Source organism: Pararge aegeria, chromosome 3 (assembly GCF_905163445.1).
Source record: "Pararge aegeria chromosome 3, ilParAegt1.1, whole genome shotgun sequence".
NCBI lineage: Eukaryota > Metazoa > Arthropoda > Insecta > Lepidoptera > Nymphalidae > Pararge > Pararge aegeria.
Genome location: NC_053182.1, coordinates 16,231,686 through 16,255,647, shown reverse-complemented (window position 1 = coordinate 16,255,647; position 23,962 = coordinate 16,231,686). Strand labels below are relative to the sequence as shown.

The window sequence follows — 23,962 nt, the reverse complement described above, 5'->3', positions numbered from 1 at the left end:
AGTGGGTACGACTCTTCACTTTCGGGGGTGTGAGTTCGAATCCCAGCACTCTAACCTTTTCTAAGTTACATGTGTTTAAGCAATTAAAATATCACTTGCTTCCTTACATACCTTAAGAGTTCTCCATAATGTTGTCAAAGTCCACCAATCCGCACTGAGCCAGCGTGGTGGACTACGGCATTAACCCCTTTTCATTATGTGAGGAGACCCGTGCAATGTAGTGGGCCGGTAATGGGTTATTATGTTGGCGCACGTCACGTCGTCACCACGTCGTCGGACTACGGCCTAAACCCTTCTGATTACGGGAGTAGACATGATGATTATATGATGAAAATTAGGACACGTCACGTCAATCATGTATCTTAAAAAATGGTTTTTAAATATTGAATAAAGAACCAGGCTTTACAGAATTCCATAATATATTAAGCTACATTTCCATAATATTTAATAACTACACACACACACACACGCTTATTTCGTTTGTTGTTGTTGACGGCCGACTGGCACAGTGGGCAGCGACCCTGCTTTCTGAGTCCAAAGCCGTCTATTCGATTCCTACAACTGGAAAATATTTCTGTGATGAACGTGAATGTTTTTCAGTGTCTGGGTGTTTATCTGTATATTATGAGTATTTATGAATGAATGAATGAATGAATAGACTTTTATTGTACACTATAGAAAAAAAGTAGTTGGAGATATAAATACAGAGCAAGAGAGTACAATTTGGTGTATTAGTTGTAGTATTTATGTATATTATTTATAAATAAATATTCATCAGTCACCACCCACAACACAAGCTGCGCTTACTTTGGGGCTAGATGGCGATGTGTGTATTGTTAATTGTCGTAGTAGTAAATAAAATGTATGTCACCAGGTCGCCAAGCTTTTGTGAAGCGGACCCGAAGATGGATTCCGCGGGTACATCAGGCAGGGTTTGTCGGATCGGACGGACTACGCGGACGGGGTCCTGTGACCTGCTTTGTTGCGGGCGGGGGCATGCACTGATCAGGAAGTCAAGTATGAAGGCGTGCAACTGCACCTTCCACTGGTGCTGCAGAGTCGACTGTCAGCGTTGCCAGGATGATAAATGGATTTCTATTTGCAAGTAACGTACCTTTAGTTTTCAGCATACTTTGTTGAAGTCTAACATGTCTTATTCCGCGTTCAAGGACACAGGTTTATTAAGGACAAATTAAGTATGAAAGCATATATCTGAACATTCGACTAATGTAGTAGAGTGGCCTGTTGGTAATGGCATCTTGGGTGCCAGGATGATAAGTGGGGTTTATATTGGCATGTAGTTTCTTTTCTCTTCTTTAGTCTCAAATTTCCTACCGCATGCAAGGACCTGCGCTGCTGAGAAGGTAGAGCAATCAAGCAATAAAATGAAGTTTTTGCTGGTCTGCCCTCAACGGTACGATCAAATAAATCAAAGTCTGTAGATAAAAGGACTTTGATAACGAGCGATTAGATCTGCGATCTTTTTTTCTGCGTAAGTCAGAGCACGCGCTCATCAGAAAATGTGGACGGCTGAAACTGAATCTTTCCCTGGCGTGTATACTGTCAGAGCTGCCAAGCTGATAAATTCATATCTATTTGCAAATAACGGGTTAAGAACTGTATTGAGATGTCTATACTGCTAGTTGTTACCAAGAATAGAAAAATACAATGCGGTACCATTGATTGGTATTTCTCGATTAGAATATATGTACAAACGTACTTCAAAAGCACAATTAATAAATATTAATTTGTAAGCACAATTTATTTTATTTTATTTATTAGGTAATAATTTAACAGGCACAAAATTTCTCTCTCTGTTTACTATATCTTTTGTTTTCTAGGTAATAAATATAGAGAAACGTACATAAAGACGATTTAGCGTTAAACTTCTGAACTTTACATTTGTTAATCTATCAGTATTAAATTAGTTAATTATTTTACATAATGTAGTCATGGATAACGTAATTTTTACTATTAAAATTAAGATTTTGAAATTATGTATCGATATTTAGGAAATTGTAGGTAAAACATGGGCAAACAATTCATTAATTGCGTAAAATTACCTAAAATGTATAATACATTCCTAGGATACATTCCTTACTTAAGTTGTACATATTAGATGTTTTCGCTAACATTCCCCGGCTGGGTGATATTTATTGAGTAATTTTACTATTTATTTCATAGAAAATAAGGTGAAACTGTAATATTTTAAGGAAGTAAACTATGAAATAAGACAATCCTGTTTTAATCAGTAAAAAACCTCTCACCATGTTTTATCCAGCGAATTATTATAAACGTGAAAGAAATGTTATATTAAAGCAAGCTTTAATATGTGAGGGAATATGTCTATCTATCTTCTAGCTAGCTAGGTCGCAATAGCCTGCTTTTGTGTTCTAAGCTTTTATTAGACCGCCGCCGCGCCGGTAGAAACCGAAATGGGTAGCATTAGTATCACAGTATTAATTACTCTATCACCATCAAGGGTTATAAAGCAGTAACATTAATTCTAATAGGATTAAACAAAAAAAAAATAGAAAAAGTAATTTTTAAAAACTACTTACACCCGATTTTCTTTTACACAACTTAATAATATGCTTCAAAAAAAAACAAACGCGGACGAAGTCGCGGGCAACAGCTAGTCATAAATTATATATCTACTATGTTACTCTTGGTAAAGCTTAAGAAGATTAAGAATTATTAAAATCGGTTAAGAAGTTTCAGAGTTCATCGATCAGATACAAACAAACAAAAAATTGTTTTCTTGTTTTTATATTAGTATGGATTTAATTACTGATGCTATACCTATTACCTACTTTGTAAATGATAAAAAGACAAAACTCTCTAATCAGCTTAATAAGAATTGTGTTAAATATTGGCGTTAATCCTAAATATGCCCCAATTTTCTTCTTTAGGCATCAAATTCTTGTTCACAAATATACACAAGACTCTAGCGTATAAACTTGGTTTTCCTAATCCTAACATTGCCTGGAAGAGATCACTACTAAGCGATAAGGCCGCTCTTTGTATCCTACTTTTTAAGTTTACTTTTTTGTGTCCATTGTTTTTTTTCCTATTTGTGGTGTACAAATAAAGTGTATAAATAAAAATAAATAAACACAATTTAAGTCTGCTCTCAACTGATATAAACAAGTAAAAGTCAAAAAAACATTTAAGTACATTCATTTTACAATATTTCGTTGTTGGATCAAGAAATTCTAAATATGTATAAGTAAAAAAACTAAGTAGCCCTTCGAATGCTTCAGGACGTTTTAGTGCACGGGAGCGACGTCTCAATGGCGCAGTTCACAATTATGCTGTTATTTCCGTTTAATTTGGCCCATTTAGCCCCTTTGAGAGGCTCTTTTGTGTGCTCCGACGCCCATAGAATAGGTGCTATTATTTTTTTCATAGTGATAAAAAAGTTCCTAAATCTTAAGGACCCCATTCACGTGCAATCCGCAGCAGCAACCAATTGCACGCAAATTGCAGCGAACCATCGCTTCATATTTGCCATCCAATTACATGCCATTAGTTGCTGCTATCGATCGCGGTGAATCCATTGCAACAAGACGTGGAATCACAGAAAGTTCGTGCGAGTTTATATTTATATAGCCTGTGCATATCGTTAGCACTAGTAACTTGTGCAAGCAACATGTGCATGTCGTTTAGACGATATATAGGTACCTATAACTAGAAAATTTCCATGAGTTTGAAGACTTATGCGAGTGTGCTTGCAGATATCAACATGCCAGATTGCATGCAATCCCGAATACACCTGCATTTAGGTAAAAATATATATAAATCACTCGGTAGATCCGTCCGAGCCGATCCAATTGCACCGTGTGTGGAAACCTTTACATCTTCCAGGTGTATCTTTTTCTGTTCATGTATTCTAAGCTAACATTTTATATAATACTAGCAGACCCCAGCGCCATCTGGCGGCCTGATTTGTGAATCCAGGGTGCCACCCAAACGCATACCCAAAAATTCAATCAAATCGGTCCAGCCGTTCAGGAGGAGTTCAGTGACATACACACGCACACAAGAAATATATAATATATAAAGATAATAAAAAATAAATGTGGGCCTTCATGCACCTTAAAGAACGTGGCATGGCAGGCATGCAGGTTTCCTTGCGATATTTCCCTTGACTGTATAGCTCAAAACGCAAATAACTTCGTGACTAGAGGTGCGTTCCGAGAATCGAAAGGAAGGCCAAACCTTACCAATAGGCTATCACCGAGTGGAGGTATACCATTGCTAAGCATTAAGATGAATGACAATGGATTTAGACAGATTGCCTCTCTCTTTACCGACAGTTAAGGTACGCATGATCTCTCAAGTGGCAAGAATAACTGTTTGTATTGTGTTTTGTTCCGCCCCTCAGCGAATCGCGCTTGATGGCGTAAATACATTGGGATGACGGATCGCTTTTCGAATAAGGATGCTGTCAATGGTGTAATAACATTGTTGTGCGATTGAAATCTGAAGAGCTTCAGCGATTGATATCGGTTAAGTAGATATGAGTCAACTGTCCAAGCTCCAAATTTGCTTATTTCTTGCTACAAATAATGTTTGCTCTTACTGAGTGCTCCTACTGGATATATAGTATATATATTAGAGGAAGAAAGGAAAACTTCTTGATATACACAAATATAAAATACAAAGGGGAAAAAAGTCTTTCGACAAAACAAAAACTGTAATGAGAACCAGCGCTGATCTACCATGAAACCAGACGTGACGTTTGGGCAGTGGTACCTGACAGAGTCCTGTTTATTAACAATTAATCATCATCATCATTTTAACCAATGGACGTCCACTGCTGTACAGGTCTTTTGTAGGGAGTTTTTGCCGCCTGCCTGCAGCGACTCCCAGCGACTCGCTTGATGTAATCGTCGTTGGGGACTGACCTTCGCTGCGTTTACCGGTGCGGGATCGCCATTCCAGACCCCAACGTCCATCGGTTCTCTGAGCTATGTGCCCTGTCCATTGTCATTTCAGCTTCGCGACTAGCTGAGCTATGTCGGTAAGTCTAGTTCTCCTACGGATCACATTATATCTGATTTGATCGTGTAGAGATACTCGTCACCATCGCTCGATATGCGTGAAAATTTGAAAAAATGGTTTCGACACGCAGAAATGATTGTTTGCATGCATTGTTGCAATGCTGTGTTCCGGTCTGAAAGGCATGGTTTCCGGTGTAATTCCATGCACTTGAGGCTCAAAACCTACGCCTCAAGTTCCTCGAGGACATGTTCCTTGCTTAACCTTTAAACCTCTGTTTATAGGCGATGGTTTCCCACTTACCATCCATTTCATTTTTTAGTATAATTAAAAAAAATATATATATCATTGCAACTAAACAATTGCTAAGGAACTCTATATATTTCGTAGTAGCAAAGTAGTTGCAGGCTGTAGTCTAGTATAATTGAATTACGTTACTTATGTAACCGTGATAAGTGGATATCGTGGTGTTACGTTAGGTGGAACGGTGTCAAACTCATTTCTTCCGACTTAAAAAAAGCCATAGGTGTAAATAGACGGGATTCTCCATACAATGTATTCCCCTATTTTCTACTTGGATAACGTCTCTCGGGCAATCATTTTTTTACGTTAAATCAAAGTCTAATGTTGCTATCATTTATTTTTCTTCCGAGTTTATTGTTAAAAAAATCTGACTCTATAAAATTACGAAAAATTCACCTTTTGTGTCGCACTGTTTAAAAGAACTCAAAGACAAATATGAAAATGATAACACGAAACACACTATCGTATAATGTGTGAGGGATAAGGCATAGGGGCTTATTACCATCCAGTGTAAGAATTAGCCTCTGAAAATTATTGTCTATGGAAATAAAAAAATCTATCCAAATCTACGGTCTCAAATTATACTATGCTTTATTTTATCGCTTAGCGCTGTTTTTGTAATTTTCCATATATTTTTTCTTTGTTTTACGTTGCAAAAAGTGCTGTATCTATTCTCTAAAAGTATATTAATAAAAACAAACAAAAAAATTAAAATATTTGTGTATACGTGTAAATTAAATCCGATATAATAAATACTTAAGAGGCTTTAAAGACACATTATTTGCTACACACATAGCCAACTAGCCCCAAAGTAAGCGTAGCTTGTGTTATGAGTATAGATAGCTGTTGAATATTTTTATGAATATAATATACATAAATACTAATAATATACACATAAACACCCAGACACTGAAAAACAATCATGTTCATTACACAAATATTTTCCAGTTGTGGAAAACGAATCCACGGCCTAGGACTCAGAAAGCAGTGTCGCTGCCCACTGCGCCAGTCGGTAGTCAAAATTATTATTAATTCTTTTTGAGTAAACCATTGCCATTGTTATTACTGAAAGAAATGAGATACAGCCTTAACATCACATTCAAAAGTGAAATCAAGTGACTCCTCTCATTTTAACAGATATCTACTACGTCACGTAGCCTAGGTACTATGCACGTTTCGGTGATTTATCTTCTATAGGGTTGTCATAGGTAAAAACTTAGATTATTTCGTATTAGTTTGTATAGAAAAATGAATAAGTATTCTTATTTTGATTTAATATTTTTACAGGGTGATTCCTAATGAAATATACATACATCCTTTAACTGTATTTCATAATTCCGTTACACGTTGTATATTATAAAAATATACTATAAATAGTTGGTGGATATAATAATGTACTACATAATCCAACTCTACTACCATCGTTTAAAGCAGTACTGTATTAGTATTGTAAAAAATAGACATTTCGTTAATAACACATCCAACATGCAATATCTTATATCATCCAACCCAATCGTATATTTAAAGTATCATCTCGATCGATTAAGTATACCTGGTATAAAAATTTGCTGTTAAATAAAACCTTCTAATAACATTTAATTCAGGGTTTTATTGTGTAGAACTTATTAGTGATAACAAATAACTTTTAGCTACTAAGAATCGTTAAAAATATTGCCATATAAATATTGATTACATAAAACTTTGCAGTAGCAAAAACAAGGTACAGGACAACAAAACAAAGAGTAATTAAAGTCATGTTTGAGAGCAAAGATCGCGAGATTTACGCCTGTCCCAAGCTTGTCGTCAAATTAATAAATAAATAAATATACTACGACAAAACACACTTTGCCATCTAGCCCCAAAGTAAGCGTAGCTTGTGTTACGGGTACTAAGATCACTGCGAATATTTTTAGGAATAATATATTTAAATGCTTATAATATAGATATGAACACCCTGACACTGAAAAACGTTCATGTTCATTACACAAACATTTTCCAGTTGTGGGAATCGAACAGCCTTGGACTCAAAAAGCAGGACCGCTGCCCAACGCCACTTGGCCGTCATAGATTAGTAATCAAGCCGTAAGCAGGCCGAATTGGGGCAACGGGAGAGGGTACGAGATTCAATTTCCTTTTGTATTAGAATGTCTATGCCCAGCAGTGGGATATTATGTGGCTGAAGATGATCGTGTATTATCAAAAACTTTTTTGTGATCTGTCCCTAATATGGCCAAACCAACGTTTAGTGTTGCGCCCTGTCTCAAGTTTAATGTATCGACGATTGGTCAAAATCCTCACAAATGGATATTTAATTTTATATTTCAAACATAGCTGCGTAAATACCTAGTCGCGTAGTAACACTGTTACGAAGGATTACTGTGGATTTAATTTCTGAAGCCCCAGCACTTGGTAGGCCTCTCGTCGCCCAACACTCAGTACGACCCCGGACGAGTCGTGACACCGACTTGCGGTGAGCAGTTTTTATTATAAAATTTAATATGTAAAAATATTTATTTTTTATTTGTAAAAAAAAAGTATTTGTTAGTTTCAGTGATATTAAGTAAGATTTTTTTAGATTCAATTTAGCAATCCCTTCATTTATGCGTGACAATAAGAAATTCTTATTAAGCTTCGACCGGAACGATTATCATTTAATCAGGGAAACGGATTCCGTTATTGTAAAAGAATAATAATTTTTACAGGACGTACGTATTACTAATATTCTTTAGTCGAATATAGTATTGAAGCGACGCATGACAAACCGAACAAAATGAAGGACGGTCTTAATATACCGTCACTCCAAAGTCCCCAAGGCCGCTACTCCCTCGTCAATAAACTTGGGACAGGAGTCTTCGGAGAGCTACATAAAGCGAAGGATAGCCAAGCAGCTGGCAAAGAAGTTACCATTAAACTTCTATACCTGAATGAAGAAACCGAGGCACACATACACGAAGAGTATAGAATTCTTCGTGATTTCACCCAACACCCTAACCTTGTCGATTTCTATGGTGTTTTCTGTGATAAATCTGAATATACAAAGAAAATATGGTTTGTGCTAGAGGTAAGTAAACTGTAGACCACATATTTTTAAACTCCCAGTTTCCACATTTTTAACTGTAGCCCAGTCAAATTGTTAGGTAAGATTTTTTTAGAGGATTCAACTTTTAAACAAAATATTGTTCGTCTTCCGACTCGCCTAAAGTCATTTGTCAAAGTAACATTTTTAAACTACATCGGGTCAATTCTTGGATCGGGTCAAATATTGTTAAGAATAGAAGTTTTCTCTTTTCAGAGAGATATTAATAGAAGATAATTAAATTAAATTGCAGTTTAACTTTGCAAACAAATTAAAATCCTTATAACCTATCTAATAAAAGTCTGTTTCTAGCTGTGCCAGTATGGATCCGTCATCGATATAGTCAGAAAACTAAAAGCAGCGGACAAGAAAATGTCCGAAGAGCACATAGCATACATCCTCAAATATACGATCAAGGTAAGCCCATATTCGACAGACTATAAACATGTCGTTCGTCACATCCGAGTCAAGATGGCTGTTTATAAAACAAAGGGCCTGCCAGTCCAACTTTCAACGGCTGAATCAATTGGTAGTTACTTTGAATGCAAACTCAATTGTTCTCCGATCTGCGTCTGGGCGAGTCCCTCTTGTAGGGTGACGTGGAATAAAATATTGCCCGGCGAATATCCACGTACGTTGAAATACTATCTAAGGCCATTACTTAAAATGCATGCCGCTTTATTTGATTCGCGACGGAACAGTCGAACTTGTCGATGTGAATGTCGGTGCGCGTCCGACAACACCGTGATGGCCCCCCATCGAGGCGCATCGCTCAATTATCGTAAATAATGCTCGCGCACACAAGATATACGGACCTTTGCAGCGGTAGCCAATGATTCTCGATATCGTTTTCATCGATATAGAAACAGATCTTTACATCCCTCGTTTTAGAGTATGGAATCCCGAACGCAGATCGAGAAGTTAAGCTTTTATTTACTCTCGAAGGGTTTAATGCGTATTATATTTATGCAAGTCACTTATAGTGCATCTTTTCTCTTTGGTTTAATATTTTCCCTCAATCGAAAGCATATTTCGTGAGATTTTAATTACTTCGAGGACTGGAAAAGATTTTTGGCTACGGTTAACCTTAGTCAAAAATCATTACTTTTGCATATTTCTACTATAAAAAGTTGTGCAATTATACCTTTTGAGATTCGCAATGTTATGTATCCTATAAAAAACACTAGCAAACTAAACTTCGTTGACATGCATGATGCAGTGCAGCGGTCAAGCGATATAGTCTTAAAATTAGGAGGTCCTGGGTTCGATCCCGGCAGAGACAATTTGGATTTCCTCTGGTTAGGTGGGAAGCTTTGTCCGTGACTAGTTACCACCAATCTTAGCAACAAAACGTCCGGCCAAGCGAAATAGCGTTCCGCTAATATGCAGTGTTTGTGTGTAATGGCTTTAACATAACTGCCATACCCCTAAAAGGTTAGCCCGCAACCAACTTGACTACACATAACATACCGTTAGGTGGGATTCCAGTCTAGGGCTAACTTGTGTGCTAAAACACTAGCTTTCGTGTGTTTAAAACATACCAGCATTGGTACCAGGTGGACAGCATTGTTCCGTGAATTATTGAGATACTTTGAGAATTTTGAATGACCTTCACTTCATTATTCGCAGAGTATCGCTATAGTACCTACACTATAACAATATCATGTCTTTTATAATATTTGATGTCATCTTGATTCGTTTATCTTATAATGCCTAAATTATGTAGTTCTATCTAGTTAGTGTAAGTGGCCCTGCCGTACTAACAGGATGTAAATAAATCTATAAATATAAAAATGTTATGTTGGTTTGTGTACGCTTCAAAAACTTAAAAAGTTCAGCACCCATCGAGCTGATATTTTAGCATGATATAAGTATATAATACGCATCAAGCATTGTTTTTATCTATTTTTTGCATCAGTCACATAGCAGAGAGTGGAAAAACAAAAAATATTGTATATCCACAAGTATTGCAAAATTAAACTTAAATGAAACGTATTCTTTATATTGTTTCTCATTTCAACCATTCAATCACAATGTACCACAGCGAAGCGTGGCAGGGTACATCTAGTAAATAATAAATAAATACCAAGATTCTTGCAAAACTACAAAGTTTTTTGACTTAAGGCTTTACTTTAGCTTACTCATCGCTTTAGTAATTAATACTATGAATTTAGTGTGCTATGCAAAAGCAACGGCAACTTAGGCAATAATCTTTTCTAATCCTTAAAACATCATAATTGGTGTATGTAAATGTATTCGAGAATTTTAAAACCTGTTGAGATGCTCGGTCTTGTGTAAATTAAAAATAAATCACTAGCAAACTAACCATACGAGTAACCCGATAGTGGTGAACGTGATAGGAGTGATATATCAAACAGTAGAGCGTAGACAGATCGCGACAGATCTGCGCCCTGATGCGTATGCAAATAGCTCCCAATGAATCGCATGGGCGTGTGGACGCTTGATTGACGGTGAACTTCGTAACGTCGTGTTTGTAATGGGGTTCTTTGTTAACGCGTGCTGCAATGCTTTCCATTTTATCTATTTTTTTTTTTATTGTATTAATATTTATTTATTTATTCATTTATTAAGAGCACTTTACACGCATATTACACGTTTTTAAATGAACTGATATGCACATCAATTACAATTGCACATAGCATTGACAGAGCGTCATGTAAACTTAATTTGACAAAAAAATCAACTCACCGATAAGTGTTCGGTGAGTTTATTCCCAAAAGCAAGCAAGACGCCCGAACACGTCTCACTTCACACCCGCACAATGTTGCTAGTTCACAAAATTTTCCCATTTAAACTTTCTAACTAGCGGACCCGCTCGACTTCGTCCGCTAATGAGCCGACTTAAAAAATATTCGTATGTTGTCGCGGACTGTTTTATAGAACTTTAAAAAAAACAACAATTCCGACAATTCCGATATATTTAGATACTACATACTTCAGTCGTTTGGCGTAACGTTTACCGTTCACGCATCGCACGCATCAGAATCTCTCAAAAAGGATATTTTTTGCAGTTTTTGTCCGATATTCCAATATAAATGAATCCTAGCTAGATCGATTAATCGCCCCCGAAACCCCCTGTATACTAAATTTCATGAAAATCGTTGAAGCCGATTCCGAGATTCCAATTATATATATACCAGAATTCCTCGTTTAAAGATATAAGATGTGATGCCAACGGTATACAATGCATTTACACATAAAAAATAAAAATAATATAAGTACTTACTTACTTAAAGGCTAACCTTACATGCGTTATCAATGTTTTAAATAAAACTTTAAACTACATCACTCTCTGCTGATAAACTTATATAAAATGAAAAAATAATAATATATTACTTGCAAAAAATATGTATCTACTTACACAGAATCAAGAACACACAGAATCCGCGTACACGACAATATAGCATCAAAAACGACTTCACTTTAGTAGTGTTTCTCGAACAGGCGGTTTGTCACTACATTAATTTAGCAGTTGACAGTAATTATTTTGCCTCTAGTGTTCTAATCGTTTACCATAAAATGAGGAAAATGGGAAAATTTTGTAAACATTCCGCGGGTATGAAGTAAGACGTGTTCGGGGTTCGGTGCGTCTTCTCAGCTTTTGGACACAATGCCCTGCATGCAATAATGGCTGAACGAGGGTTCTATATGTGCTTAATTCAGTGTCTATATAGTTATATACTTTTACAAATGTATATCTATATGCACCACCACTTTGGTTTACTGGAAGATACAGCTACGTAGTGATAACGCAGCGAAATTATATGCATTGTCTAAACATATTATTTTCAATTTTCCTGTACCTTAACGTGGTGTACAATAAAAGTGTATTCATTCATTAATTTAAAAAAACGATCGATAATGGAAATATTTAAAAGGAAATAAAAAAATCTTATCATATCTAATACTGTAATACTGCTGACACTTTGCATGTTCTAACATCGACTGAATGTTATAGATCAAAAGTTGTTGAGTAGTTACTCTATTGGGTTGGTATTAAAAAGTTAAGCGGTCGTTCCCTGATAATATTACTATAATGAAATAATAATCGACAAAGCCACAGACAGTATAGTGGTACAAAGAAGACAAAGCATTGCGTAACTATACAACCGCAATTCAGCATTTGTTAAAAAGGTTCAAACTGTAATATTTAATTGTTTTCTTCTAGGGCGTATGTTATTTACATGAAAACAATATCATCCATCGGAACATACGATGTAATAATATTCTCATTACGAAAGACGGAGAAGTGAAAGTTACTGACTTCGGATTATCATGCAAACTAAACGGAAGCGACGAAAATACTAGAACGATGCTTGGATGTCCCAGTTGGATGGCACCTGAAATGGTCGCAGGAGGCGAAGAAGGATATGGCAATAGAGCTGATGTTTGGGCTTTAGGAATCAGTACAATTGAAATGGTTGATGGCAAAGCACCTTTCGAAAATATGCATCCTACTAGAGCATTGTTTCAAATCCTAAGGAACCCTCCACCAGGTTTAGCAAAACCATCAATGTCGTCCAATGATATTAATGATTTTATCAATGAGTAAGTTAAATATGTGTACGTAATAATCCACTTAACTAAATTATCGTAATGAATATATCAATGAATAAGTTTAATAGTATGTAATAATACCTACTTTTTATCTAATTTGAAATGAAACCAATTTGGATATATGATATCTACCTTTCAGATGCCTCGAAAAAAATCCCGAACATCGACCTTTTATGGTGGAATTAGAAGAACATCCATTCATACAATCCGTGCCTGAGAATGACTTTCATGTAAGATTCTTCAGTTATATTCATGGCTTTTGGTCTTAAATTATTTTTTGTAATTAAAGATTGGTTTTCTTGCAGTTGTCTACCGAGTTGAAAATGCTAGCAGTAGACTTAGTTGAAAAAGAAGTACCCTTCACATTTCCAGAAAGAATAATCAAAAATGGCCTGCTTATTACCGAGGGGACTAGAGAACCAGAAGTTATGCAAGTTGAAGATCTTGCTGCCTTAGAACGTCTAACCGAGGACAATCTTATTAACGAACTTGAAATAAAATATCACAAAGGCAACTTCATGTCTTTTATTGGTGATGTCCTATTGATACTCAACCCGAACACGCACGATGACATTTACACTGAAGAAGTAAATATTTTAGTAATTTTATTTCTTTTAATCGTTACGATTAAAGCAATTGAAAGACAATAAAATTTTAATATTTCTTTTCAGCATCACAGAAAGTACGAATGTAAATCAAGGTCCGACAATGCACCTCATGTTTTTTCGGTGGCCGATAGTGCGTTTCAGGACGCTCTACATCATAACGAGCCACAATATATAATTTTTTCAGGAGAAAGTAAATCCGGAAAATCTACTTACATGACACACACACTTTCCCATCTTACTTATTTAGGATCCATGAAAAATAATACAGCAGAAAGAGTGCAAAAAGCTACAAATGTTATTCAAGCCTGTATTAGCTCAGCAACACCTATTAATTCCAGCTCTACTCGAGGTATCCTACAAGTTCAAGTAACTTATGGTACATCTGGGAAATTGAGTGGAGCTCTTTTTTGGCTATATCAACTTGAAAAGTGGCGTGTATCATCTACGGACATGTAATTAAACCTTTATTTTAAATATATTAATAATTGAATTAAATTTTCATTGTGTACGTAAATAAGCTTTATTTATTATGTTTCAGGACTCATGCCAATTTCAACTTAATGTATTATTTTTATGACGCCTTGGAAGCAAAAAATAGATTAGATGAATTTTGTTTGGAAAGAAATAGAAAACATCGGTATCTTAGAATTTTGGATGAACCGGCAAGAAGCGCAAAAGGTGTAAGAGAGACCCCTCGTGAAAATGTTAAGAAATATGACGAATTTATAGATAACTTAAAAGTATTGGATTGGGAAGAGGAAGACATAAAATTTTTGGAAACAGTTTTAGCTGCCATACTTGTTTTGGGTAATGTGAGATTTAGAGATGGCAAACATGGTTCAGCTGAGATAGAGAATATTGAAGAGGCCAAAAAAGTATCCAAACTGTTATCCCTGGAAGAGGTAAAGTTTCTCTGGGCACTACTCAACTATTGCCTTATTGAAAATGGTTCTGCCGTTAAAAGGAAACATTCAACAGATGAAGCGAGAGATGCTAGAGATACATTAGCCAGTGCTATGTATAAAAGACTTATTGATTGGCTAATCAATCTTATTAATGCAAAATTATCATTTATGCGATCTGTTTTGTAAGTACATCTTCATTTAATTCATCAATGAATTGGAATATTCTTGAATAAAATTTCAAAAATGTATTTATTAAATGTTTCAGTGGGGACAAATATTCTGTAAGCTTATTGGACATGTTTGGATTTGAGTGTTATCATAGAAACCGCTTAGAACAATTGATAGTAAACACTACTAATGAACAAATACAATTTTTGTATAATCAAAGAATATTCGCATGGGAAATGCAAGAGACTGCTGAAGAAGAAGTACGAGTGACCGATTTACTATTTTATGATAACAGAAATTCTGTTGATCAACTAATGGGAAGACCCCTTGGTATTTTATACATTTTAGATGAAGCTAGCCGCGTTGGTAGCGGACAAGAATTTATTATGAGTAAGTAAATAAAGGAAAAATACAATTATTATGAGTATTGCATAAAATTTAAAAAAAAAAACAATTTATTTCAGCCACTATTAAATCTAAATGTAAGGGACCATATGTCAAGCTTTCTGGAAGTCACGAATTCTGCGTAGCACATTACACTGGTAAAGTGAATTACGACGCGAGAGAAATGGCTGATAAAAATAAGGATTTTCTACCTCCTGAAATGATCGAAACTATGAGAGCCTCAACTAACCTTACGCTACAACAATTATTTAAAAACAAACTTACCAAAACTGGGAACCTTACGGCAGCCTCCAATCAAACTCCATCAGCGTCGGCGGCTACAAGATCAAAAACTGAAAAAGAGCAGGAAAATATTAAAGCGAGGGTATGAAATTATAAGAACGTACTTGCAACTTTAAGATTCATCTCTAAACATAAAGTGCCTAACCATAACGAGTTTTTTACAGAAGTATAACACAGTTTCCAAGGGTCAGTATTCACAAATACGCAGAATGAGGACTGCAGCTACGACATACAGGGCCACAAGTTTGGAGCTGCTCAAACAACTATCCATAGGTCCTGGTAGTGGAGGAACAAATTATATAAGATGCATTCGAACAGACTTAAATGACAACCCTTATGGATTCCAAAAAGAATTGGTAAGACAGCAAATACGAGCCTTGGCTATCTTAGATACGGCTAAAGCACGTCAAAGAGGATTTTCTTACCGGATTCCGTTTGGTGAATTTATTCGAAGGTAATTTATGTGATAATTTTTTGTAAATTTTTTACTTTCTGAGAAAATTGTTAAAATAATTTTTTAATGGCAGATATCGCTTCCTAGCGTTTGATTTTGATGAAAATGTTGACGAAACAGCTGATAACTGCAGATTGCTAATGATTCGTCTGAAAATGGAAGGGTGGGAGTTGGGTAAAACGAAAGTTTTCTTGAAGTATTACAATGAAGAATTTTTGAACAGGTAAAAATGAAGGAGTTCATTATTAATGTCACTTGTTGAATAACTTATGTTGCGCTATTAAACAGATTATTTATTTATTTCAAATAGGTTATATGAAACACAAGTCAAGAAAATTATTAAAGTACAAAGCATGATGAGACTTTTCTTAGCTAAAAGAAATGCTGTTAAAAATAAATCAAAAGTTTTGCACGGTGAGTACTTCATTAGGCTTTAGAACTTATTACATTAGAGAGGGTCACACCGCTGCATCGGATCTGCGTCCTCAGCGGCTGTCAACTTTGCTTCCTAGCTTCCTACAACCGACCAATCAAGATTCTTGCTCGTTTGCTCTAACGCACTTATTGTAATTAGTCTTCCGCTGGGCACAATCTCGAGCTCCGGTATGTCGCGCGGTAAGGCCTTCTCTTTTCTTCAACGAAGCTGATCATAAAACTATTATAAATTTAATGAGCTTAATCTTTTAAAAAATCGACTAATAGTAGGTACTTACAGAAAAACCTAATGTACCATTCAAACATTTAAATGTTTAAAGTACTAAAAAATTATTCTATTCTTTTATTTTTTTTTATTGGTAATTGCTTTTTTGTATCTAACATACACTTAAAGCAATAAAGATTTATTTTATTCTATTCTGTCCTCTTGACTCTTGCTATTAAATTTTTTGATCTACCTATTTTATTGCTATAAATTGGCTATACAAACTATGCATGCTTAAATGAAATTGGTCATATTATTAAATAGAAAATCAAAATTTTAGTAATTATGCTACTTTGATTTCAGTACAAGAATTAAAGAAACATAAATCGCAGGATATATCCGAAGAAGAAGCTGCATTGCGCATACAGAAAGGTGATCATATTTTTTTACATACCTGATTATTTCTTCACATCCTGTTGGGATACTATTACGAAAGTTATTCGTCTTCATTGTCATGTTAGAGCAGCATTTCTGGCGGTGAACCTATTTTTATAATATTCTGTTCCAGCAATTGTCTTATTTATCCCTTTTATGTCCTTACTTTTTAATTCGCGATCCTTTTATTCCGCCATCGCTGTCCATATAATCACTTCTTCTCAACTTATTCTTATGGAAATCCTGAACATTTTTAAATTTACAGCTTACAGAGGCTTCGTAGTTCGTAAAGCATACGGACCACTCATCAACAAATCTACTGGGGAGATTGACGAGGTTACTGCCAGATTTCTGAAGCGATTCGCCAGGAAATGGAAGAGCCGATCAATGTTCCAAGTGCTGTTGCAATATAGAGCGCTACGGTATCAGGACTTAGTACACTTCTCGCAGCAGGTAGGTTATACCCAAACACAAAATTAAAACACAAACACCTCGTTAACTAGGATAAAACACAAAAAGCCCCACTATCTTAGTTAAAAAAAAAAAAAACTAAAATTTATGATCATTATGTACTTTATGTCCCGGTAAGTTACTAATTATTTTTAGTGTACTCAGAAAACAAAAACAAAAAAAACTCATATTTAAACCACAAATGTTTAAAGTGATACGCTCATATATGAATCTTACTTTTTCGAACCACGCAACGTGTTTTGATAATGTTTAAATTGATGAATACCCTACCAGCTATATATTTTCTCGCATACCTACATTCCGAGCATGATGACTGTTGTTTCGTTTCATCCAGTATTTAAGTACCTACCTAATATGTCATTTAAGAGGAATGTGCAGTACCCTGATAATTCGACAAGGCTGAAGGGTGCGAAGAATCTATAAAATATGTTATATTTTTGTTTGAATAAACAAAAAAAAATCCAAATGCAATGTAATAATAATTGAAAGCGCAGTTTATAGAGTAAAATAAAGTTTATCTTGAGCGCGGACTATTATAGTTACCTGACCTTTCATAAGACTCCTGAATCCAGATAGATAAGCTTTGATTGAATTTTTAGCTATACCGTACAACAATGTTACTCTAATAAACATCTTCACCATTATTCATTGACCTTTGACTTTTTAGGTACACATATACAATCAGGCAGTAGTTGAGGGTCTCCTTAACACCAGTTCATCCGTGCTCCTGGATCGAGTGGATCCGCAAGCCAAGGAAAAAAATTACCTTGGATCTGGGCCTCCCACTGTTTGGAAGCTTCCCTTCCGTATGGACCAAATACAGTTTTATGACACGTCGCATATGTGCGATCCTTCAGTTAAGAGCACGTAAGTTGAGTTTGAAGACATTCCTGTGTGAAAAGTAGTAGAATAGTCACATTTCAAAATTAGCAATAACTATTTATTACCTTCCAATATAACCTGCTCCACAACCTCAGTACCGAAAACTACTATATGAATATCGACTATAACTACAATGCTACACTTCCTTACGCTGAATATCGGGGCAGTGTCACTAGCTTCAAAACCATCCTAGATTTCATAATGCGGTAGACCATCTATACCAAAAACCTGATATTCCGAAACTTTCATACTTAACCGATTCTTATTTGGAAAAGAATATTATCACTCATAATATTGTAAACGTATGTAATTATGAATTTTGTAATGCTATAATCGGTTTCTCATTGTAGGGACACATTTGCCAGTCCATATGATTCAGACAGTGAGCAATGGGATGAACCTTTGAAACGTCGTTGCAGCGCGGCTCAAACGGAACCGTTCAAGGCGTCAACGAGCACTCAGACTCTTCTTACCATACCGTTCTGCAGAGATCCCACTCAACCCGTGCCAACGTTACCGCCTGACGAACCCCAGATGCATTCAAGACGTGAGAGCTTCAGCAAACCTGTTATTTATAAGAATCCACCATGTGTTTCTCCCCAAAGCTATTACCAACCACCCGTCCCTTGGTCAAGTGGAGGTAGCGAAACCAAAATTTTAGAAAACACCGATTGCCGTAGAGGAAGTAACGCGTTAGATTACTCAGTAAACAAAAGCAATTTACCCAACCCCATTAATGAACTCCAAGCTATGGCTAAGTGTACAAGGAGTTCAAGAGACGATGACGATGATGATGATCCTCCGTTTAATTTCCAGGCGATGCTCAAGAAGACACCGAAGAATAGAGCCTCCATGAAAAGACACGGGGAGATAAACCGCGATGCATATGATAGCCCATCGAGAAATCCGTCACATAATAACAGGATGTACAGAAACGACGACCCGTACAATAACTCCTCAAGGAATCCTTCCAACATAAGGGGATATAAAAATAGACATGATGAAGCGTTTGAAGATTCATACGACAGCAAATCATATTATGGCTCTAAGAACCCCTCCAACGTGAGAGGACATAAAAATAGACATGAAGAGACGTTTGAAGATTCGTTCGACAGCGGCAATCAATATGGGGCTTCGGTTCCGAGACGAAGCTTAATCTCGCCTAGCCAAGAATCATACGTAAACATGTCCCCAGCTCATTCAGTTTCTTACAATAGAGGGCCACCAAAAAACGATTTTGATAGAAACGCTCGAGGTTTTGAGGAGTCCAACTATAAGAAGAAAGACCGTGGCAACATGGACAACAAAAACAATATGGAGACAATTGAAATAGCACCTGGTTTAACTATAGAGGGTGAAGTTGCAGATCTGTAAAATAAAACAAAACATATGTGTCGTAAAAAATATATTTAATCTCCTTTTAGTTCTATGTGAGCATACACTCCTCTTTATATTACGATAGATATTACATGATTTAAATTTTGACTTCGCAATATTAAAGGCATATATAACGTGTTTTAGTACTTAGAATCAGTTTCGTAGCGTAGCTAGAATCGGTAATAGGATCTAGAGCAAAAGTAATTCATTATATCTTTGATTTACTTTTTATTGCTGTAATAATAAGGTTATAAGGGTAATATCCCAATTCTGAACTCACAGTATGTTTTGCATTTACCTTCTAGCTACACCACTGTATACTTTTTGTTATGCTTTAGTGAAATATTATGTTCTCCATAGGTAAAGAAGTAAAGTATATTAAATACATTTCGAAATTTAAAGCGATACCTAAAGTTTATTTTTTTTTCTTAAAAAATACACTCTATAGAAAAATATGTCATTCTTAATTTCCTTATATTAACAGCTTATTCGAAATTGCTTTGGTAACTTATTAATTACTTAAAAATCTAAAATGTAGTTGCGTGGTCCACATAGAATGGCTATTGTTAATAAAAAAATGGAGTATAAAATATACAAAAATATATTATATGTATCATGGCAAAATAGGTGTACTTAAAAATTGGTAACTTTGGAAGAAAGTTACAAGCAATAGATCTATAATTATTGTTATCACATTTACTCTTACAACTACAAATATCAAGTTTATAATTATTTTGAAAGCAAAAATTATTAGTGAAATTTCATATAGTTTTATTTTTCAAATACTACTTCTGATAACTAGTATCACAAATCCTCTAATCTAGGTTAAGTATATTACCAACTTTATTAAAATCCAATATTTACGTACATTTTACCCTTTTACACAATTTGTGAAGCTCTGAATATTTGTTTGTACGATTTGATATGTTTACCATAAGAATCCTTCGTAAATAGTTAAATATCTCATTTTTGTATTATTTGTTGTGTATTAATGTAGGCACATTTATAACATCCGACAACGCGTGACACGCCAACATACGCGTGTAGAGTCAAATCAATTAGAAATTTGTCGTTATTTAGGACGTGGCGTTAGGGGGAGGTGTTAAAAATATGACCGCTAACATGTTTACTAATTTGAGCTTATGCCAATAAAAAAAATGGCACCCGCACTACACACCATACTTATTGATTGTATTTCGTCGCCCAAACATGTTCCTTACTTACAAACATTCATATGGAATCCTCAGTTCTTGAAAACGCACAGAGTATTTTAACCTTTAATAAAAAACTACGCTTTCCGGGATTTAACGCAACGCGGGTAAAATACATTAAAAAAAATATTGCTAGCAAATTATTGTAAAATGAAGTTTCATTCTAAAAATCGTTCTTATATTTTCTGTGTGGATTTGTTGACCGCTAAGGCTATGCCACCGTGCTTGTAAGCGTTACGGTTATGAACAAAACTAAGAAACTGAAACTGAACCTAACCTAACCGAACTGACCAGAAGCAATCCTTTGCAATTATCATTATAATAACAACCCATTACCGGTCCATTACAGGGCATGGGTCACCTCTCAGAAATAGCAGAAATAATAGGGTCTTAGTCCACCACAGTGGAAAACTGCGTAGGGAGACTTAGAAGCCTTTTAAAACATTATGTAGAACTCATGCATGCAGGTTTCCTCACGATGTTTCCATCACCGTTGAAGCAAGTGATATTTTAATAACTTAAAACATACGTTAGAGGGCGCGCACTAGGATTCGAACTCGGCCACCCGAAAAGTGAAGTCGAGCTCCTGCTGCGCTATCACCGCTTCTACGATTATTTACGATTATATTTACTAGCCCCCTTTTCAATTAGCCTTCAAAAGTGTATGGTGCGGATTGATTTTTTTAATCGGCAATTTAATTTTAAAATTCAGTAAACGTTTTATAGATAACACTCCCTGTGTTTACAGCTATATAATTATTAGTACAGGAAATTGTTCCAAAACCACTCCAAATACAATAAATGGTTATACAAAATACACATTTTTTTTTTCTCTCTACAATTTTAGACTTTTGATATAACTTACATAATATCATCATGATTATTTCTTTAAATATATTAAGCTTAGAATTATGATTTATAAAGGAAGCATAATGCTTCTACTGAACGAGCATTATTTTTGATAAGTTACTTAGGCCTCGGCGAAATACTGACCGATCAGAATAATTCATCGCACACATCGTTTATTTCTAGTACTTAATACATTTATTGCCCAGTAATTGTATATAACCTTATTCTAAAGTACATTATAAAAATATCTTCTTATATCTAAATATTAATTCTAAGCTCTAATTTTTCAATCAGTATTAGACAAAGATCGAAATCGTTTCATGCTTTAACATCACATCGGTCGAATTTGTTAACCTTGATTTATTGAGTCACTTGTGAAAGATATATTTAAGCCGGGTACAGACTGGTCCAGTGTAACACATTTTGAACGTATTCATCACAGCCTTAACACATTCCACGCTCGAAAATTAACCAAAACGCGTATGGCCAGTTTATCAAACCTAACCGTCCACGATCCTTTATGTCCGCCTCAAGGTGGGTTTAAACCAAACGAACAAAGAGCTAGAACTAGAATAAGAGCATTCTTTCTTGATCGTTTAGTGAAAGCAAAAGCTCACACCAAAATAACAACGATCAAGAATAAGAACCAAGAACTAGAATTCTTGGACAAATGTTTAGATCAGCCGAACGAATGCTCATTTCTAGAACGCTTTGAAGAGACCACTTCGGGGACCGAGCACACAAGCAAGTAAGTACACTCTAGGCAACTGTTTCCACGCTCTCAATCCAGTTAACAAAAAGGAAGCGAAGATTCCTAGAATATTCCATAGAATCAATCTTGCAAAAGCAAACAGAACAACGACAGAATACTCTACGTCTGTTTCATCATCACCCTCAACTTATGAACCCATCACCGGCCCACTACAGGGCAAGGGTCTACTCCCACAATAAGAAGGGGTTAAGATAAAGCCATAGTACAACACGCAAGTCCACCACTGGGCGTGCGGATTGACTCCACATACCTTTGAGAACAGCATGGAGAACTGTTTTCCTTCATCGTTGAAGCAAGTGTTATTTAATTGCTTATAACGCCCATAACTTGAAAAAGTTAGAGGAGCGTGCTGGGATTCGAACACTCCATTCAATTTAAAAGAGTGGGGATAGAATGAGCAATTGCTCGTTTTATGTAAATCGGCCTTCAAACATCGACAACTGGCAGATTGCTTCGAGGCTTGAACATTCAAGGCGTTCTGAACACTTCTTACAATGTTTTTATCGTACATGATTTTCGATCGTCTCGTGCGCGTAAAAAACACATTGCAGACAAAAACAAGACGTTCCACCAATCGGTACCCGGCATTAAGCACGCAAATATACTGAGCACTTGGTGCGGCAAGCATCATCTTCGTATGGATATTTACGGTCTCACTAATAAACGTTGTACAGCGGAAAAACACACATTGATATCTCCCTTTCTGTCCTCAGTTAGTTAACATTCAAACGGAGGCGACAAAGCATTTTGTAACTAACTACGTTTATTAGTAAGAAGATATCTAACGACTTCAGTGTGGTGTTCACAAGACATAATCAAGGTGCTGATAGACGTTCGTTATTCAAATTGTTTCAATGAGTACGGAAGAATATTTGCAGGTAATTGTTTAAAAAAGGGCAACACCTCGAGACCAGCGCGCCCCATTTCAATAGCCATAAACCTTTTTTATGAATCTTTGTATTAGTAGTGCGGCCAAGGAGGATTTAATGCTCAAGATTATTTTCTTGAGGACACGGTACAGGCTTGTATTATACATATTATAGTGTGCTATGGAAGAGTGATTTTAATAATTAGAGGTCTCAATAATTCACTGTGTTAGTAACGAAATAAACGATTTCTATGTATCTAGTAATTCTTGTTCCTTATTTATTTGCTAGTCTCTGATCTTTTGCGACATTAATATAACAATTTTTTATTTATGTCGGTGTGAAAGACTAGGTGAAAAGACTAAACCTTCAGAGATTTTCAGAGAGGCTTTTATAGTATGGACCTTAGGCAACTAAACATTTGACTTGCTTGTGTTGAGATCATTAGATTATACACATACAAAAATAAACTTTTCCTTATTACTAAAGACAGAATCACAAAATTATTAATATCTTATAAATACAGCATATTATACCTATCGTAAATGTTTAAGTAAATATTATAAAATTCGAAAATATAGAGCAAACCTACTTTTTTTTTATGTGTTTTAAGATATTTTAATAAGGTATACAAAAATATTAGGTAATGTTATATTATTACAGAACGCATGAAAGG

At 35.5% G+C, this 23,962-nt stretch overlaps 3 protein-coding genes across 4 annotated transcripts in view; 2 read left to right on the top strand and 1 right to left on the bottom strand.

The window, feature by feature from the left end:
• The window catches only part of LOC120637413 (protein Wnt-10b), a 64,691-nt gene extending 63,582 nt beyond the window's left edge, over positions 1–1,109 (top strand). The window contains exon 6 of the mRNA XM_039909247.1: positions 875–1,109. Coding sequence (XP_039765181.1) covers positions 875–1,109 — 235 coding nt within the window. The remainder of the gene's footprint in view (positions 1–874) is intronic.
• Positions 1–17,171, bottom strand: part of LOC120637414 (protein Wnt-6) — a 185,631-nt gene extending 168,460 nt beyond the window's left edge. The window contains exons 1-2 of the mRNA XM_039909249.1: positions 16,878–17,171; positions 15,312–15,379 (exon numbers count right to left, since the gene is read on the bottom strand). The gene's annotated coding sequence lies outside the window, so the exon portion shown is untranslated. The remainder of the gene's footprint in view (positions 1–15,311; positions 15,380–16,877) is intronic.
• Positions 7,723–23,298, top strand: LOC120637412 (neither inactivation nor afterpotential protein C). Of its 2 annotated transcripts, XM_039909245.1 has the most exons (18): positions 7,723–7,777; positions 8,010–8,368; positions 8,696–8,800; positions 12,573–12,952; positions 13,101–13,191; positions 13,267–13,548; positions 13,633–14,021; positions 14,108–14,656; positions 14,740–15,032; positions 15,107–15,411; positions 15,494–15,783; positions 15,857–16,006; positions 16,094–16,197; positions 16,787–16,855; positions 17,124–17,311; positions 17,997–18,196; positions 18,562–18,758; positions 19,028–19,180. In XM_039909245.1, exons 2-18 carry the CDS (start codon positions 8,078–8,080, stop codon positions 19,054–19,056), a joined length of 3,912 nt encoding a protein of 1,303 aa, XP_039765179.1. In that variant the 5' UTR covers positions 7,723–7,777; positions 8,010–8,077; the 3' UTR covers positions 19,057–19,180. The 2 variants fall into 2 exon arrangements, with proteins under 2 accessions (XP_039765179.1, XP_039765178.1); XM_039909244.1 differs by having other exon boundaries at positions 18,562–23,298.
• The last annotated feature ends 664 nt before the right edge of the window (positions 23,299–23,962 follow it).